At 37.1% G+C, this 20,104-nt stretch overlaps 1 protein-coding gene across 2 annotated transcripts in view; it reads left to right on the forward strand.

Moving 5' to 3' along the window:
• Positions 1-20,104, forward strand: part of ESF1 (ESF1 nucleolar pre-rRNA processing protein homolog) — a 33,676-nt gene that overhangs the window by 9,985 nt on the left and 3,587 nt on the right. For both annotated transcript variants that reach the window (XM_072857428.1, XM_072857429.1), the window contains exons 9-11: positions 6,087-6,248; positions 14,256-14,377; positions 15,768-15,858. In XM_072857428.1, the coding sequence (XP_072713529.1) occupies positions 6,087-6,248; positions 14,256-14,377; positions 15,768-15,858 (375 nt within the window). The remainder of the gene's footprint in view (positions 1-6,086; positions 6,249-14,255; positions 14,378-15,767; positions 15,859-20,104) is intronic.

Here is a 20,104-nt window from a genome sequence, read left to right on the forward strand (position 1 = left end):
GTTAAAGAAAAGTTGCTTTTCATCATACATTTGAATGATCTATGTAGAGAATGTGGTAGCTGTTCTGTTCACTCAGTGCTGAGTGAAGATCTGCTGCCTTTCTTTGAAGTCTGAGTAACACTGATCGAAAATTACCAAACGGTAGGTGATTAGGAGTTATCCTAATGTTTGAGCCCCTGAATAGCTGCTTTCTGAATAGGAGCTTGCACCTTTGAGTGTAAAATCATTTTCTTCTCCCTTTTTTTTTTTAAAAAAAACCAACTTTCCTACTTCTCTCTCTCTCTTTTTTTCAGGGTACCTTAACATTTCTTTGTCAAGTTTGGTAATACCTACTTTAATCTCTTAATTTCTGAGATAAAATTATTTTCAATAGAACTGGAGGTGCTTCCTTTTCAGAGTAAAAGTCCTAGTTTGAAATGTGAAGTGGTTAATGACTAAATGAATTAGGTACAATGCTCACTGTGGAAATCTATTTGTAGGTTAATATAGTGTTTTGTCCTCTTCGTGGCCCTCTATACACATACTAAAGTCTCCGCAGGGCAAGGAGATATTGAAGAAGCTGTCCTAAGACTTGTTGGAATGGCCTAGACAGGGTGTTGAATGCACTCCAGACCTTAGAAGGTTCTGAGGGAGATGTGGATTGTACAGAGCTGCTTCACTCCAGCAGTACGTCTTCTTGGTTAACCATGGGAGTGTGAATGGCAGTGGAGAAAAGCTATGCTGAGTGCCTTCTCGTACTCCTAAGCTATAGGTCTTATATAGCGAGGGGAAAGGTAAGCAGCAGATTTAAGGGGACTTTAGAGTGTAGTAGTGACATCTTTCAAATGGTTTTTGATTCACATACTTCTTAAGAATATAAAGAGAATGTAATCTAGCTTCATAAGGTATGTAAATCTTCTGTGTATGGTGCACCAGCATGTACATTCCTGAATTACCTTGCTTGTTTTTGCTCTAAAATTCAGTCTGTTCTTAGTTAATAATATATATAGCCTAAATTACAAGGCAAAGAAAACATCATTAAGGCTTAATCAGGTCTTTCAAACAGATGTGAAAATTGATTTATACTGCATTAAAGCAGGTTGTTGCAATCAGAGATGAGTTTGGAGTGTGCAAAAGAACATTACAGTTTTTTCTGGTTATAGAGTTGGGAAATCTTCTGTCAGCAAACTCAGCTTGGCAATACCTTGGCAGGGTTAATGTCCATTTGTTTCTCATCTTACATAAAAACGCACTTATAAACTGCCCCTCCGTGAGCTTTACTTTCTCTAGTAATGCTTAGCAAAGTATCTAAATGGGAGCAGTAGATGCAGAGGAAAGCATTTCCATCTTACTACGTACAAGACTACTGCTATGTTAAAGAATAGCATCTGTAATAGGGTGGTGATGAAAGCAAACATCTGTAAGTGAGCAACACTTCAGAAATTTAAAAAAATAAGCTTCCGTTGCTGGGAAGTAAAAGAAATTGACCTTAAGTAATCTTATCACACTAATAATTTTAAACCTGGAAATGTCTGGATTCTAATGATGTTTTGAAAAGTAAGTTATTAATAGAGGAATTACGTTGCCATGTCTTTAACGTGTTCCTGACCTTTTATCCATTCAGTTATGTGATACAAAACAGGATTCCATCCAGCAGAATTATGTGGCACGATGCACAAATGGGAAAGATCAATGTCAGCTGCTTGAATGGAAATGTAGGAGTGTGATAAGAAGGAAAAAAATGTCCTGGACTTCTGTTCATATTTTTTTAACTTATTAAAATGTTTTATTTATAAGCAGGTTTTTGTTGGCCTGTTCTAATCTGGTTTTTATGGAATTTTTCAACTTAAAATATGTGTGTCGTGAATGTTAGTATTACTATTATACAACAGTTTTGTAATGTCAAGTATTTCAGTGACCTGGTATGTTGTGGTTCATAGCACAAAGTATCTCCTTTACATTACTTCTGAATTTTCTGTTACTTGGATGCATTTGTTCCAGTTAGGAAGTGTTTGTGGTGTGCATCAAATCCAACTCATAGTTGCTGTTTTGACCATGAGCACCAGTGACTTAGTGTATGGCATTTTAAATGAGGCTTCAAATTAAGCATTATGGGTTTTATGCCCAAGCTTTTGTTCTGTTTTTTTATCTTTGCAAGAGCAACATCTTTTCTGCTGTTCTGCTTTGCACAGCCACACAGAATACCTGAATAGACTATATGACAAAATACTTTTATCTGTGTATAAAAGTCCTGATGGTATAATCATAGAATCACAGAATATCCTGAGTTGGAAGGGACCCACAAGGATCATTGCGTCCAAGTCCTGACTCCACACAGGGCAACCTAAAAGTTAAACCATCTATCTAAGAGTTGTCCAAACACTTCTTGAACACCGACAGACTTGTAGGGAACTCTACATAGAGCCCTATTCTTCATGGTACGAGTTTCAGGAGGGAGCACAGTTTCTTGTGGTATTGGGCTTCCAATACAAGTCGCTGCAAAGCCAGTAGATGTTTTGTTTTGTGCTGCTGCACCAATGCCGGAGGTGCACAAGTGTAGAGAAAGAAAATGTAGTTGTTGGGAAGGAGGAGTTGCTGGGTGGAGTTTTACTTTTTTTTAATAATGCTGCTCATCTTATTTTTAGTGATTAATGTTAAATAAAATCAGACCATTTACTAAATCTTTTTACAATTCTGAAATTATTTGGCGCAATAACTCTGACTACATGTAGAAATTTAAAGGCATCTTTAACATTTTATCACATGACAGTACAGTCCTCCTTGCTGTCTTAAAAGTGAACAGTATTCATATGTGTTTATATTTGCTAGAACTGTTATGCAAGGCTAAGAAGTAGAAGGTGACAGAAGTAGAACATGCAATTGTTTAATATTGTCCCTGAATCCAATGGGTATTTGTAAAATGCATTGAACAGGATACGATTTGGGTTGCCTTCTGTATAGCTTCTTTGGACACTCTCAGGCATTACTGCTGCTTCAACAGTAACAAGGATCTGACTTTTTAGAATATTTCCATTGGGTTAGTTTTGGCATATTGCTAAAATATTTCCTAAGGAAGTAAGCTAGCAAGAGGAGTTAGCAGTTTATGAGGTAGCCAAACTTGTGTGGAATTTCATGGGACAGAATAGAAATACCACAACCTGGTTATTTTCTTTCTATGAAGCATCAGGAGCTTGATAAAACTGATGCAGGTGTTGGAGACTTTTCCAAAGCGTGTTTTGCAGGGGCCTTTGTGTTGCGTTAGTTTGTTGTTTAATAAAAACCAAAAGGTGCTTGGAAGGCCAGGAACAAGCGTCATCTCAGCTTTCCTTCTGAAAAGTTCGTACAAGCTGTTGGAGGTGTCCAGTAACTCAGAACTGAACAACACATCTGTGTGTGCTTTTGCAGGCCAGTGTGTCCCTATCCAGAAATGACTAGACAGGGGCCAGCTCTGGTTGCAAGCATGTTAATCTTGGCTTATATCTGACTGCCTCAGAAGTGTGGCTCTAGGAATGTCCAGTCACCTCTCCTGTGCAGCCAGGTGCTTAAAGGCTGCAAAAAAAGCCAGAATGTAATGCTTACCATTCATTTATTGTTATCTGTCTGTTTGAATTCTCTTCTTCTAGTATCTGTCTTCTCCCTGAAAAGTATTTTACAAAAATGTCTACTGTGATACCCTTTGAATAAGTTTATTTTGATTACTTTGAATTCTAAAGTTGTCCTTTTTTTATTATTGTTTGGATGAACTAATGGGATTTGCACAACTTCTTGTTCAGAGTGTGCTGAGAATGTGGGAAAGTGGGGTTAAAACCCAAACTGTTTGTCACTATTTTCTGGCTTGAGACTAAGGTCATTGCATTTGATTTTTCATATCATGCTGTAGTATAATGCAATAACCTCTACATCAGACTTGCTTCTTGAATGCTGGAGTGTAGAGCTTTTTATTTTTCATTCTGCAGGTCTACATGCATTGTAGGGGGGTTTTTTGTGTCTGTCTGAATTTGAGTAACTACTCTGGATAGAATTGAGACATTTAGTGCATTTTTATGGTATGGCCGTCAGCGTCCAGATCAGTAGCTGAATTTTCTGGTGTGCCATTACATCGTGAGGGGGAATTTTATCTTTCAATCTTTAAAAAAACCTCAGCTTTGCAGCAAACCTCTTGTCAAATATTGTGTCTGCTATAATTTTTCTACTCTCTTTAGTTTGTAAGGCTGAGTTTAAAAAAAAAAAAAAAACAAAAAAAACAAAAAAAACCCCAAACCTACTCAGCCATTGCAAGATAATCTTCTTAAACTAAGAATATGATCTCTTCAACACACTGTAATTACAAGAATGTGATCTCAGCTAACACAGCTGCCAATCAGCAATTTAGTATATTGAGCCTCTGCATTTGCTTATATTTTTGATGAATTACAGCTTTTAAAAACAAACAAACCCTACAAATTATTGTATTGGAATGTTTCTGACCTGCCTCAGGATTTTAACTTTTTTCTTCTTCATTCTTTTAGCACTTCTGTTACTACTCTCCTTTGAAAGCATTAAGGATATACTTGTATTTTGTACTGTAAACTTCATCAGCTTTTGTCTTTTTTTCCTTCACAGGTTAAGTTTTTTTCTCTTAATTGTATTTCTCTTGCAGCGCAGCTGTTAATGCACCAGAACTTTTTGTTTTGTTTGTGTGTTTTGTTCAAAAAGTCTTTGAACAAGCTATTGGCAGAAAGCATTGCTGCCTTAATATCCATCATAAAATGGTTCCTCGTGTTGTGCAATACAGCGTGATGCTTGAAAGCTAGTGACAAGGTTATTTGAACTCTGAACAAACTTTGAGAATGTATTCAGCTCATTTTCCTTTATTGCAGCTGTTGTCAAGTGTTCTTTATTTGCTTACAGAATGAAAGGGCTCTTAAGGGTTTTTTGAACGCTATGTTGAACATTTGACAAAAGAAATGCATGTTTTATCTAAATGAGAAAGTATGACAATATGCATTGCCACTTAAATTTCTCCTAGCAAAATTAGCAAAGCCAGTCATAAATACAAATCGGTAGCCCCTCACTTAGCCAGTTTCAAGGGAGCCTTTCTTAGCTTAAGGATTTCTTCAGTTCCCATCCAGTATAGCTTTAATGCTCATTTCACGATACCAGGAAGAAGAAACAACAAAATGGCTTATTTTTCTTCTGTCTTCAAAACCAAATGCCTTTTGCTTGCTGCGTGAGCAGATGCTTTCTTCTTAGGAGATCCCAGCTACTGATGAGGAAAGTGGAAAAGCAGCTGCAGTTAACTGAACAGTGAAGATTTCTGCTCCCAGCCAACAACCAGCTTCGTGCAGTGATGGGATGTGGAACATGACAACAGTGTCACACCTAAGTTTTAGCCAAAGACCAGAGGTCACTCTGTGTTAAGTTGCAACTGTGGTCTGCCTTTCTAGACATCAGTTACGCTGTCCATGCCACTCAGTACTGTAGGAAGCACAGCCTTACTGCTAAACCAGAGAAAAAGAAAAAAGGAGCCTGCCCCATACCTAGTTTTCTACGGTTTAAGGAGCTGCAGCATCTTTAAAGCCTTAAAAACCTGTTCTCTCTGAAACATTTGTTTAAAAGCTTATTGTAAGTCACATTGTAATTGTCTTTTTCTAAAAAAAGGAAGAAAAAAACCTCTTTCCATCTTGCTTTGTTTGTTAATTCAGCAAGTCACAGAAGATTAAGGCATTGAATAATTATCTCTTGTTACAGAATCTTGCAAGGTTTATTTGTTAAAATGTAGCACTCTATTTTCAAAATGCTTTACACAACTATTTTTTGAGATTTCGGTACTACTCTGCTGTAAGGGATTCTGAAACTAATACTTCTAAAATGCAGTAAAGGATGCTGTGTCTGATCAGTGATTTCTTTTGCTGGACAGATTGTCTTTTGTCTTTTCAGATACTGTTTTTATTTCATCTAAGTAGGGGAATTCTAAAACTTGTTACTCCTTGGGAGAATAACAGATGAAATTATTTTAGATTGTTCTTTAGAAACAATGTATGTGCCTTAGGTGTGTTTCCTAATCATTAACTTCAATTTATCACTTTCTTGAGGCTGTCTGTGATAGCTTTACTCTCTCTTTCTAGGTGATGATGTAGCTCATGAAATGGAAGATGACAAACCCAGGAAAAGCCAAAAAGATGATGAAGAACAAATTGCCAAGTACAGAGAACTTTTGCAAAGTATCCAAGAAAAAGAGAAAAAACAGGAAGAAAAGGATATAGGAATGGAGATTAAATGGGTTCCAGGTAAGCTTTATTTTTTTCTTTTACTAACTTGGAGGATATGTAGTATTGGTCTGCGAATAGGGATATAGTGTAAGGTGTCGAATTTATAGTAGTAGAAACTGACCTTTTTTCCATTAATTGAAATCCAGATGGATTACAGTGAGGGAAATAGAAGAAATAACATGACTGAACAGTTCCTCAGCTGGAAGCTTCTTTTTGTAGCTTATTTTTTTGCCAGTTTTTTTTTGTGCTTGCTTTTTCATTTATCACTTTATAGATTTTCTTGATTAGAATTCAGGTGTTTGCCATAGAGTCATAAAACATACCTACACTTTTAAAAATGAAACCCAGTATGATTTGGAAACATAGCATAAAATTAGAGAATGGTTTGAAAATCTTGCTTGCATAATGCTGAAGATTTGGGGGAAGAAAGAAGGGAGAAGTCTGCCCTTCCAGTGAGACCGCTCTGTGGGAAAACAAGCTACCAGGAAGAAAAGTTGGGGGTTATTTGGTTGTATTTAGTAACATCCAGATTTTCATTTGGAAATTAAAAAAAGAGGACTTCACCATATAGCATCCCAGCAGAACTCATCCTGACATCTGAAAACCAATGTCTAGGTTTTTTTCCTTCATGATGAAAAGACATTCAGACTGATTTTTATATTTTGTTTATGGGTGTGTGCTTTCCCTGAGATGTAATGAGCCAGTTTAACAACTCGCTACATTCAAAAAGGGAAGGGTTTTCATTGTGACCTCTCCTCCTTGATCCTGGCCCAGAGCTCATTGTGACTGCCTGTAGCAGCCCTGGCACTTGTTAGATCTCTTTGCAAGCTTAATTTCGTTTGCTAAAATGGCAGAACTACTCTGGAAAAGAAGAAAAAAATCTGGCTCTTTTCTGCGGGGTTAGAGTCAGATGGGCAAATGGAAACACTTGGTGAATGCTCAGAGGGTCGAATTATGCAGTCCAAAGACTAGAGAAGTGTGACAGTACCTTTTTGGGGGCAGCAAGGTGCTGTATTGGCTCAGTAGGTGTAGGACTGCAGGCTATGTAAGGACACAGCCTGACCTGTTACTGTCAATACTGAGACCAGAGACGTACTAGAATCCAGCCCCTTCACCACTGATGCGTTAATTCCAGCTAGGAATGCATATCTAATTATATGATTTACACTAATATTATTCTGAATTCGCTCAGGTTAACTTCTGTTGAATATAAATGCTTGCTTCTTAAATCTTGTTTTGGTCTGTACTGATTCACTGAAATTGATTGAACTGAATGGAATAGTTTCATTCCTAGTTCTTGGTAAGATCTGTGTTTGAAAGTATACACTGGCATTAAACATAGTTGTGTGTTTTCAGTCGTGCTTATATAATTCCAGTTATTTCTGGCATGAATTCTCCCAGAACTTTTTAGAGAAAGCGTGTATCATACACGATAGGACAAGTGCTTACTAACACTGCTGTATCGTCATGTTTTAACTTAATCTGTCCACAGTGTGTCAGTATTTGCATTCTTGAAGTTGCTCACTTAGTATCTAATTCATTGTGTCACTAAGCATTCAAGGCAGATGAGTTTTCATCATTTTTACAAAGATTTGTTGTTGCCACCTTTCAGACTGAAGGTGGAAACCACAGTTGAAACAATTGCTGCTAGGAATGTGTTCTGTATTTATATAGGCATTGTTTAAACAGTTAGAAAAGCTACCATTTTTTGTGTTGGTTTCGACAATGTGTTTGGGGTTTTCTTGTTTGTTATACAGTCTGTCTTCCAAATAATCTTGCAAATTGTATGAATGAAGTTCTATAAATTAAAAAAGACTAAGCAATGGAATGTGGTGACATAGATAGGAATCTAGAGCAAACCATTCATTGGAGATGGAAAATTGTTTTGAGAAAGACTAAAGGAAACTTAGTAGCACAGGGAGAGCAAGAAGTTTTCTGAAGGACTCAGCTTCTTAAAACTGTGCCTTGCATGTTACAAGTAAATTATATTAATGTTTAGGAACCATAGTAGAGATGGAATCCAATTCCCTAATACAGGGGCTCCTGTTTCTCTGCAGCTGAACTTGACTTTAGAAAATTGGATTTGTTCCATATTACATCTAGTCCAACCCTTTCCTTACTGCACCTTCTTGCGGGGCTCCTAGGACTTTTGCTATATCCTCATCTTTTTTGAGGGAGGGATGGGAAAAAAACAAAAACAAACAAAACCCCCCTATCCTGATAAATATGACTGGCTTTGTCTAGAGTCAGCTGTATGTCTGTGCACTGGACCAGATTTGTTCATATAATGACGGGTTGAATGTGCATGTGCGCACAATGAAGTTTACATTGGTAGTTTATAGTAGTTGATGTCAGTTTAGCAACTAGGATTTTGCAGTATATGTTAGTGTTTCCTGATTTCTTACCCTGAAAAAGTTAGAATGTTATCAAAGATCAGAGGTTCGGGAAATCATGGAAGTGTCCACTTGCCTTTGCTAGTTAGGCTATTGGCTATTCACCTCCATGAGGTCAGTCAATACCACTACTAGGTATTAGCCCCTGGAATATGGTTTTGTCCAAAACAGAAGTCCTAAAAGTGAAGATGAGTGTCTTAACTTTGCTTTTGAGTCTAATGTATGGGAACACTTCAGCTGTTACTGATTTCAGGCAGCATTTGGAGAGGAGGTCCTGCATACCTGAAAGGGAGATTTTTTAAAATTTATTTATTTTTTTTAATGGTGGAACACAGTCAGCACATGCTGAACAGTAGTTTATAGCTCTGGCAATATCTATGCAGTTGAGGCTGTACTTTCTTATGGGACAGAAGTATATTAGTTATGTTGTTTTTTTCTTGAACAAATGTGCTTATTTAAATTCCAAAACAATTTAATTATGATCAGTTGGAGCATTCTGGGAATTCAAAAATAGTTTTTGTTATAATCTCTTAAGTCTCCTTAATTTTTTCAGAGCTAGTTTATGTCTGTTGAAATATTTTTATTATCAAGCTCTGCCTTAATCCTCTTGACTTATTGCAAAATCTTTTTCCTGCCCAAATGGTAAATATACAGAGAGTTACCACAGTTAAATCTAGGAAGCTTTTCAATTGAAAGGCAGAGATTTGAATTAATTTAAAAATTTGAGTTTTGGCACCAATATTTACAATGGTTATAGAAAGCATACTTTGTGAATGATTCAGTTATTCTTGAATCATAATAGTTTTAAATAAACCACAGTGCCAGCAAAAATAAATTAGATGTAGTTCCAGCTCTCTTTGGTCTGTTTCTTTTAGGCACAAAATCAGTGTTATATTTAAGCATCCATCTGTTTTCTTAATCATATCTGATTTGAGCAACAATTACTATGCATCTTTATCCAGCTCCCAAAGGTCCCTTCAGAAGGTGAAGAGGGAGAAGACCACAACTGCGTTTCTTGATTATATTCAGCCAGTTTTTCATACAGTTTTTTTATTTATTGGACTTAAAAATTCTTCCTTTGGGAAGAATGACATGTAAATATTTAGCTAGGCTTAGAGGAAAATTTAAAATTTGTTTTCATCAAAAGTAGAATAGCAGGCAATCATGTCTCTGTAAAGTGCATAGTAAACCCCAACTGTATGTTGTTACAGATTATACGGAGCACAAAAATGCTCATATGGAATATATATCTCAATCTATATAATTTCTTCGCGTGTCCTCTTGCTGAAGCAGTCTTACCTCTTGCAGCACGAAGCAGCGTGTGCTCAGCTGCGCATGGGCTCAGCACTGTAGTTCTTCACACTTGACATCTTAGCTGCTAAGTGTGGTGGGATTTTTTCAGCTACTTATACTATGTTAGGAAAACTGTCTTGACTTAAGATGTCTTATCTTCGGGGGTGACAAATTCTAATGTTATCAGAATATTTCTGTCTGCCATTCCTTTTAGCTACCCGCAACAAGGTGTTTCTTTTTTCTGGTAAGACATTACATGGAAGATGAACTTGCTTTTTTTAGATTTCCAGAGAATAGAAAAGTATCTTCCTAGCTTCTAATAATTGTGACAGTTGCATGCTGTTGAACTTCCAAAAGTTTTCAAAATTAAGTGTTTAGAGAGGTAAAAATTCTGGCCTGCTCACCCTCCCTCACTCTCCCACCAGTGTGAGAAGCAATATACTTAGGTTTGTTGTAGTATTTATCACACTTTTAGTCCTTTAGCTCAGGTATGATTTACTTGTATGCTAATATAGATGACCTTTTTCCCCTCTTTTCTTGGCCCTTATTTGTGAAGATTAAATAAAACTAGTGTGATTCATTTATTCTAAAAAAAACCATTGATATCGATAGGGGTATAAATTAGCCTTTTCTACGGCCAGTTAATAATTCTACCTCAAGTAGACAATTCCTTTCCCCTTCTGCAATCAAAAGCCTTTTGACCACTTAAATACACTCTTATTCTCGGGAAGTGGTCTGGACAGTAGTTTCTAAGCCATTCTAATCTGTGGAAAACTCTAATGCCTTTCATGAGACTGCCAAATACCACAAGAAAGGACTGTATTTTCCTCCAAGTCCTTCTGTGCCAGATGGATCAAATGATTCCATTTTCCAGGCAAATAAATCAGAAATCTTGTAACCTCCTTTGAGATTTTGAGTGTCTCTTTTTCTGGAGATGTGACATATATTTTTTTTAATCCAGTATTTACTGTCTTCAGAGAGAATCTGCAAGGTTGCTACCTGACTGGTAATTTTTTCACAGAAGTACTGCAAAATAACATCCAAAGTAATAGTAGTTCAGTTTCTAGGAAGCTGATGACTCTGCTTTCATTGACTTTGGAGGTGAAGAGGTGTACAGTTGGAAATAACTAAATGTTCATCCTTGTTGTGTGAGAGGGTTTCTTAGTGGCACGTTTTTAGTGAACCTGTACAATATCCTTCCTTTACTTTGTTGTGGCTTTGCATTTGTTTGCTGGTTTAGAACCCGATTTTTGTGGTGGTAACAGTTTGCCACTTACAGTTAATTCTGGCTTCTTTCCGGGATAGTAGAAGGATGCTTCCCCCCCCCCCCCCCCCCCCCCTTTTCTTCCTATAAGGCATGGTTTAATACAATTTTAGATCTTGTCCACACTTGTTGTTTCAGATATGTTGTAACCAGCTCTCCAGCCTTTGAATTATTTTTGGAGTGTAGACAAGTGCAAGAAAAGGAATTGGTGTTTGCAGTTTTTTAAAAAATGTTCTGCCTGCTTTTCTGAGGATGGGTAGAACTGTCCGTGAAGGCTGCCCACTTTTTCCGTTATGAACTCTTGTTTTCAGTTCCTCATTACTGAGGAGAGCTGGAAGGAATGATGAGGAGCGGGGACTGGCCAAATGAGAAACCTGGGAGTTGGGAGAAAGAATGGGATCTAGTCTAGGACATCTGGAGAGGTCCGAGTACGATTTCCAAGCAATAAAACTGGTATGAGGGGCAGGAGAGTAGGATTTGGTTAGGTGAGGGCTGGACTGGGATGGTAAGAAAGGGACGCTGAAGAGAGACAATTAGAACGTAGAATTGGGGAAGAGACGGCAAATATCAGACTTGGAGGGGGAAGCAGAAACATGATTCCTACACGCTCCCAAGATCTATCACTCATGTCATAAAAGAGGATGTTAACTATAGGATATCTGACTCACTCGTTCCAGAAGTTAAAAAAAAAAAAAAAAAGTGTGTAGTGAATGAAGGAAGGAATTGCAGGTAGGAGAAAAATACTTCATTGCTCAGGCTGTTACCTCCTGCCAGGGAAGTGGATTCTGTCCTGCCACTGAATTCTGCTCCAGTGTGTTGCAAGGCAAGTCAGTTAATCTCTTTACATCATGAAGTTTTGTTCTTGCAAGTGCCTGTCTTGTGAAGAAGGGGCTGAAAGTGTATAAGCTCCATCTGAAGTCAGTAGTTGTCATAACATGCAAGTGCTGTGTGATGTAAAGACTTTTGAAGAGGCATTCCTGAAGTGTGTGGAATTTTTCACCGAAAAATGAAGATTGCTTTTAAATTCAGTGCTTGTTTTAGATTTAAATATTCTAGATGTAAAATGGGGATGCTCCAGTTATTTAATGGATTCTTGCTTAAGCTGATGTTCTTGCACCATTGAATACTGTAATAATACACATTACAGAAAACTCCATTTCTGTTTCTACAGTAGGGTTCAATTATGTTTGGTAATTTTGCTATATATTATTATGTTCAGTAACAGCTGTATGTTGAACAGTAACACAGAGTACTGAGTAGCTACATGTTCATGGTCTATAGATCAACCAGTTAAAATCCTCTGGAAAAGGTAGAATGTGATCATGTGATGAGAAACTATCAGAATGCATATTTACAAAAAGGCTAAATTAAAGATTAGGACATACTGTGCATGCAGCTTCAAGTGCTAGGCATTGAAACAGTGGCAGTCTGTGCTAAATTATGAAATTTAATGTAAACCTAATTAGCACATCCAAACTTAACTGTCTGATCTTGTTATGTGAGAATTATTTAGAGCCAGATATGTTGCATTTCTGTGGGGTTCACTTTTCCAGGACCGTCAGAAAACTGTCATGCTCTGAAAGTAAAGGGGAAACTTCCTTCAGCAAAGCATTTAGCCACCTTTCCCAACTGCTGACTGGTCAGGAAACACAAACTTGAGGGCTTCTCTTACACTGTACCCATAACAAAAGGATGTGGAAGAGGTGCAGATCTGAATTAATGGTCTAATAGTTACAGTTCCTCACTGAATCTCATGGGAGAATGGTACTCTTCTCCTTCGATCTTTCAGTTCACATACCTGTTGAGTACAAAAATTACTTTTGGTAACTTGGTGTGCTAACCGAATAAGAGGATGGTTTATTTCTCTTACTGTTGCCTTTTTTTTTTTTTTTTAACTGGTAATCAGTGATAACAGAAAACATTCTTTCAAATATTTTTGTTTGTTTGTTTCTTTGAGAGGTTGGTATGTTTCAAGCAGTCTATGCACTTAATCTCTGCTTCTTGTTAACAAATAGCTTTTTTTTTAAAAAAAAAAAAAAGCTATTTACCTTAAGCATTGAATCTGAATCTAGGTTTACTGTCATAGTGGGTGTGTGCTGTTTTTAAATTTTAGATAGTTTTCTGTTGTTAAAGCAGAGTGGTACTAGGTAGCTTTAAAAGGCTAGATGACTTGAAAATAACTTGTGTAGTTTAACTTAACGCATGTCATGTTATGACATTAGTACATAAAGCAAGAAATTATTTGGGTTTTTTATTTACGTTTTTCTGTGCTTTCTAGCTGCGGATTTATTTTTACTTTACATTTCTTCAGATAATAGCTTATTGTTCTCTTTTACAATGATGGATGAAAAATACACTGGTCATCAGAGATACTGCAGCATTGTCACAGTATTATCGCAGAGGCAAAGTTTCAGCAATGGGAGATGCTATATATAGCAACTTCATCATGTGAGCGAGGCATACTGATACAGCAACAACCAGATAATATCTCTGTGTGACATGGAGAGCACCAGCTATAGAGGTTCAAGCCAGCTGTGAGATGACCCTATATTCTGACAGTGATTTAACATTTCAGAATTGTTGTTAAGTCACTTCATCTTTTGTACTTTGTTCTGCCATGCACAAAAAAAGGGAATGACTGGACTGTATTCACAGTGGTTTTGTTAATCTTAACTAATTATAGTAAGGTACATTAAATATAAGGGCTCTGTATATGTCTGTAGTTGTTATTTTTATTGTGTTACTCTCACCCTTACAAAGTGTTGTCTGTAGACTGCACAGTCTAATGTCTGGAGAGGAGACCTCTCCCATCTGAGCATTGGGAATCAGATATCGCATAAGCAGGCTCTTCTTCTGATTCTTGTCCAATTTATTACTGAAGGAAAGTTTTATCTGGAAAAACACATCCTGTAAAGTGATCTTATTTTAAAAGATGTTGTTTTAAGCAATATTTATGTTGTTTTCACAGATCTGTTAAAGAAAAACTAGATTATTCTTTTACAAAGGGGAAAACAGTTGATGTAAAAACAAAATTCAGATTCATCTAATTTCTTTAACTTACTATTTTTTTTCTAGGCCTCAAAGAAACTGCTGAAGAAATGGTCAAAAACAGGTTGGAAGGAAAGGATAACCTAACTCCATGGCAAAAATATCTAGAGAAGAAGAAAGAAAAAAGAATTCTTAAAAAAAAGAGAAAGGTAATGTTTTCATTGGCCACTTGGGGGGGAGTTGTTGCTTGTTTGGTTTTTTAAGTTGCTGTTAATGTTTTGTTTTGGATAAACTAAACAAAAAATTGTATAGCTTCCAGTACTATTTTAAGGTTAGAATGTGCAGTGGTCACTCATGTGGAAAGACCGAGAGTGCCTCATCAAACTTACAGAGCAAAAGGATATTCAGGATACTACTCATGATACATATGCTTACACAAAATATCGTTTATCTACTTGTGTTGCTTTAAAGATAAATAGTCATAATAACAGTTGGTTTTTAATTTACATTTTTGAATGCATTAGGAAGGGTCTTTTTGCTACTGTATGCATATCAGTTCAAAGTTGTTATGATAATGTAATTGTAGTTGTGGAAATTTTTGGCCTAAAATGATACCGACTTGTTTCCCAAAGCTGTAACAGCAAAGAATTAATAGCCACGAAGAACTATTCAGATTTCAAATTGCAAGAGCAAATTTGTTAAATAGTTCTGTGTAGGAATAACAAAATGGTCCTATAGTAATGTGAAGATTGCTGTTGCTTCTCATCTTTCCACATGCAGAAAGCAATTGTGAAGTAACAGACTCCTGTGGCAGTAATGTGCAGAAATAGGCAGGTAAATGAAATATTTGTGCATACGCTAGGAAAAAAAAGCATGTGGCATACGGAATCTATCTTTCCTGAATTCTTAAATTACTCTGAATATAATTCATGTTGCAGAATAATGTTTTTCAGAGTAATCTCTACAACTTGAGTTACACTGCGCATTCCAGTTAGTTTTAGCTGGCATTTGATGAGTAACTTCTTAAACCTTACAGCAGATGAGTGCTCTGAACAGAGTAAGTAGCACTGTTAGGTAGTAGAGCAACTTTTGCTAGCATAATATTCTTGTTTGGTCTGACAAATTAAGTCAAGGGGCAAGGTGTACGACACAATACTTCCAGTAATAAAAGTTGTTCTTTTAAATCCAAACTCAGTCTTTTTGAATTTTGGAGCACAAAATGAAGCTCCTTACTCAAGTTTTTCCCCAAGCAGAGCTTTTGTGGAACATAAAGTAAGGACATACCAACAAATTACAGGATCACAGCATTGTTATGGTTAGCTAATGCATCACAGTTTGTGGGTATGTCTAATAAAGATCCTTGGAAGGTGTAAATAGCCCTTCTTCAGATACACAAAAAGCTTTCAATCTGTGAAACAGATTTTAAACTGTTGATTTTTCTTTACTAGCAATTTTTAGTGTATTCTAGTTTTATGATGTTCAGCATACAATATTTCCATTTTCATGTTCATAGTTACTAGTGGAAGGAACATCTAATTCCAGTGAAACTTTAGTAGTTGTTTATATGTTGATTGAAATAATGTTTGTGCTTTGTCACAGGCTACTGCTGAGAGAGAATTGAGTGAAGATGAACTTCCATCTGATGTTGATCTCAACGACCCATATTTTGCTGAAGAATTTGAGAAAACAGGTGGGTCAAGAGGGGTGACTTCTGGAAGAAATCTGCCCTTGCCTTAGATAATGAGCTTTAGAAACAAAGTTGAGCTAGAGTAAATGCAGAGATAGCGTGTTCAGAATGAAAGTAGGTGTCATTTGCCTAAAATTGCAGGTGCTGTTCTTGTAAAATGATGCATATTGTGATATGTGGAATGGTGGGGAACATGGTTCTTTTAGCTTTTGCCAGAGCCTATCATTTAGCCAGTTTCTCAGGATGGCTGGTAGAAACAAGCTGACCATCTGCTCCCCTAAATATTCCAGAGAAAAGAACTTCATTGCCTTCAGAGCCTGCTTCCTTTTATATAGGAGGAGCCCAATATGCATAGGTCCCTTTGAAGTTTGGGTCAATTACATAAATGTCAGTTTTTGCATCATAAACAAAGTTGTCTTTCAGAATAAATCAATTTTCTTTTCTCTTAGTCTGATACACATTTTACTAGTGTACTCTGGCTGCCTAGAAACCCAAATAGTGAAATGTAATATTTTAGGAAATAACTTGTCCAGTTTAGATTTTTAGTATACCTTTTTTACAAGCTTTTTAGTCTGATGTTTAAGTTAGCTTTTGCTGTGGTAACAGCAATTTGATTTTGAGTATGGTTTTGCTGGTTAAAATTTTAAGGTAGGATAATCAATAAGTGTGAGTTCTTGGCTTTCTGTGCTCTTGGGAGCCAAAACTTAAGGGTAGCTCATACTATTGTATATTGAAAGAAGAAAAGAAAGGGGAAAAAAAAGTAAGAAAACAAACAAAAGGAAGATAGCAACAGATTTACAAATATTGCCGGTCTGTTGTTTTGGTTGGGGTTTTTTTGAGTATAGCAGTGTAGATCCAAGTTCCATTTAAAAAGAGTAAATTAGTTTTAATTTGATACCAGCCAGCATAGGCTTCTGTCCTGATGGTTTGAAGTTTATATTAGGAGAAAGTAAATAATTGAAAAACAAAACCTGGATGACTTCGTGTCTTAATGTGCTTATGTGTATGTCTTTATAGTCTGAAGTACAGAACAGTAGGGTGAGTCTTATCCATGTTTTATAGGAAACACCACAATTTAAGGTGTCTCACAATGCTGTTTTCTGCCAGGCTTTGCTGGTGAGTTGTGTATAGGTTATTTCAGAACTCACTGTAAAGACACCATTCCTTCCACCGCTTTTTTTTTAATTTTTCTTTAATAGCAAGATTATGTAGGTACTCTCATACTAATGTTTGATGTTTCAACGTGCTATGTGAAATCTCTGAAAAAATGTTTTCTTCTGCATTATGTAAGAAGTTCTTTGTGTCATGGAGGGGCTCAGCAGAGAAGGGTCATATCCGCAGATTCTTAAACCTTCTTGTCCGTAATATGGAGAATAGACTTTTAGTGTTCGTGGAGCCTTTGAGGATAGTAAAATAGACATAAAGGTTAAGAAAGTGAAGCTTTTGTCTGCAAGATTACTGATAATCTACTGAGAAACAGGAGAAAAACAGAATGTGGCTAGCCCTGGAGAAGTTTTAAAGGGAGAGTACAGTGGCTGGCTGCAAGCCAGTTGACATTTTAATGATGATTACACAGCACAACTTTGTCTGGCTTTCACCAAGTTTACCCAGAACAGCCTCTGTCTCATAGCTGGGGTTGCTTTTAAGCACAGCTAGCTTATCCAGTTGGGGAAAAAGGGTTACAATCTTCTTTGAACTAGGCTGTAGCTCTGCCAGCTTTGTATTTAGGGTACAGGCAGCAATAACTTGAATGATCGTAATTTTTCATAAGCCTTCCACAATTCCCCTGAAAGACTGAAATTTCTGCTTTAAACTGACTGTCAGATGATCTTAGATTATGCTGAAAAAGCATATGACAGGGTATGTGTGCAGACTCAGGTGGACCAGAGCAGAAACTGTGAGGATACAGTAGTGCTGTTTGCAGTGGTGTATTTGCTCCTGCTGTATTCATTTGTTGACTGTGATGTGTATGGGTCTTGTATAAGTCAGTTTTTGACAAGTTGAGGCACTTGAAGGGAAGCAAGGCTGTTAGGAGCTGTTAGACAAAGGGCCTAACACATTTGAGTGCAGTGACAGGAAAACTGGAAGTTACGGGAAGTTGATTTAAGCGTATATTCACCAGGTTTGTCTTTGTTCCTGAAAACTGTTTGTAAAGCAGGCAGTGATTCTTACCCTGTGGATGCTTCATCTTGGGAGAGGCAAGGTAGGGAAATTCTTTGTGCCTGCTATGCCCAAAGAGTATCTGTGCAGGGCGCAGGTGTGTGCAAATTAGCACTCCTGAAATTCATGATGGTGCTTGCTTTGCACAAAGTTTTCATATGCGCATAATCCCTACGTGGTTTTTCAATAGTACCACGGGATAAAATGTAAAATGCTGCATATATTTGAGCCTTGATGTTGCATTTCAGAAGCTTGATTCTAGTTTGATGTTGTCAAAAAAAAAATCACTTGTCACTTTCGTTCTATATTGTTTCAAAAAGTGCTACAAATCTTTTCATTTGGCTTGGCCAGTTTCAGTCTTACTGCATCTGTTTCTGTGGGGTCTCAGAAAAGGTTCACGTAGGTCAGAATGACTTTTGTAGCTTAAACTGTTGGAAGATTAATAGCTGAGTAGTGTAATTGCTTATTAACATGAGAGCAATGTCCTGCTTTTGGAAATCACTGAATAGCTTTAGACTATTAAACATAGTTTCTCTGGATCCTCCTTTGAGGAAAACAGCTACTGTTGTTACACATTGTTACAACTCCTATAGGTGCCAAACCATTTAGATGCTTTCTCATGATCTAATTTATGATATATGTAGAAATTATGGCTTTTTTAATGCTGGAAGGTAGCAGTACGACTGGGGGGGATATAAGAGGTTAACAGCAAAATCTGAGTATAGTTGTAGAACCTGTACTTGGAAGATAAAGGTCTTAGCTGTATTACTGACTCATTCACCGTGTGTCTTTGCAAGGCTTTTGAGACTGACTTCCAAGCTTCTGAGTAAGACAGATGAGAGGTCTTGTGAGAGGAGTTTTTGGGCTGGGGGCGGTCTCTGTATATGAAGTCTCAAAATTATGATTAGCCTTTTACTGTTAGCACTGGAAAGTTGTTGATGTGCAAAATGAATGTTGCAAACTGAATTCTTGAGCTGAGAAAGAGCTGAATGGCAGCTTGAGGGGGGCTTGCAGCAGAGACTAGAAACTTCTCTCACTGGCTGGTGGCAGCTATCAGTTCTGCATAGTGTTGAAGACAAGTATTTGCTGCTGTAGGGTGGACCAAATCTGACCAAAAGATGGCAGTGGGGATTTGGTGGTAGGTAAAATCTGAGGGTTTGGAATCAGTTGGGGAGGACTCTTACATAGGTTTTACAGTCATATGTGTGCAAAAGGTGGGGCGGATTTCCAGCATGTATGGGGGACTATGTCAGGAGAAAGAGAAAATTACGTATTTTTGAATTCTGAAACCAAATTCTTTTCAGCATGATGCAAAGTTTTTAGTGGTCAGAGTGATTTCAGGTACCAAGCTGTGTTTATTAGCTGCACAGGGTCATAGTAAGAAATAAATAGTGTAATACTAGTGCCCGGTTCACCCCCATCAGCAGCAACAAAAGTCTCTGAAGGCATGAAGGTAAGCTATCTTCACTTCTGTGATCCTACATATAGTGAAAGATGAGGGAAGATGACTTGAGGAGCCCTTCTTTTGGGGATGGGTGGAAAGGCTAAGAGATTTACTGATTTAACTTATAGAATAATTGTCTCCAATTCTTATCTCTGTGCCCTGTTTCCTTTTCTGTAGTTTAGCCAGTTCTGGGAAGATATAAAAGATGTCGTAGTTGTTGAAGTCTTACATAAGACATTTATTTCTCCCTTCTACACGTTAATATAAATTGTGTAGGTTAGGTAACAATATTATATCTGAATCTGACTTTCCTGCACGTTTTCTGGAACTACTAAATCAACAATTTAGTTCTTGAGCTGATGACATTGTGCATCTGGATGGTTTATTTTTTGGTGGTGGTGGTTTGTTTCTTCTAGAAATCCATTTCCAGCTTGGAATCCATTTAGAAATAGTCAAGAGAATAGTCAAGGGAGGAAAAATTGTTCTTCAAGAAATGTATCCTGTTCCAGAGTATACTTAGTGATATAACTTGACATTTTTCTGGCATGTTTGTATTTCTAGTCTGACTGCAAATCTAGCTTAGCAAAATGGAGCCAAATATCTTCCTTAAGATTACCCCCAGTGGACTGTAATAAATTGCCTGGG

Source organism: Ciconia boyciana, chromosome 3, assembly GCF_034638445.1.
Source record: "Ciconia boyciana chromosome 3, ASM3463844v1, whole genome shotgun sequence".
Classification (NCBI taxonomy): domain Eukaryota; kingdom Metazoa; phylum Chordata; class Aves; order Ciconiiformes; family Ciconiidae; genus Ciconia; species Ciconia boyciana.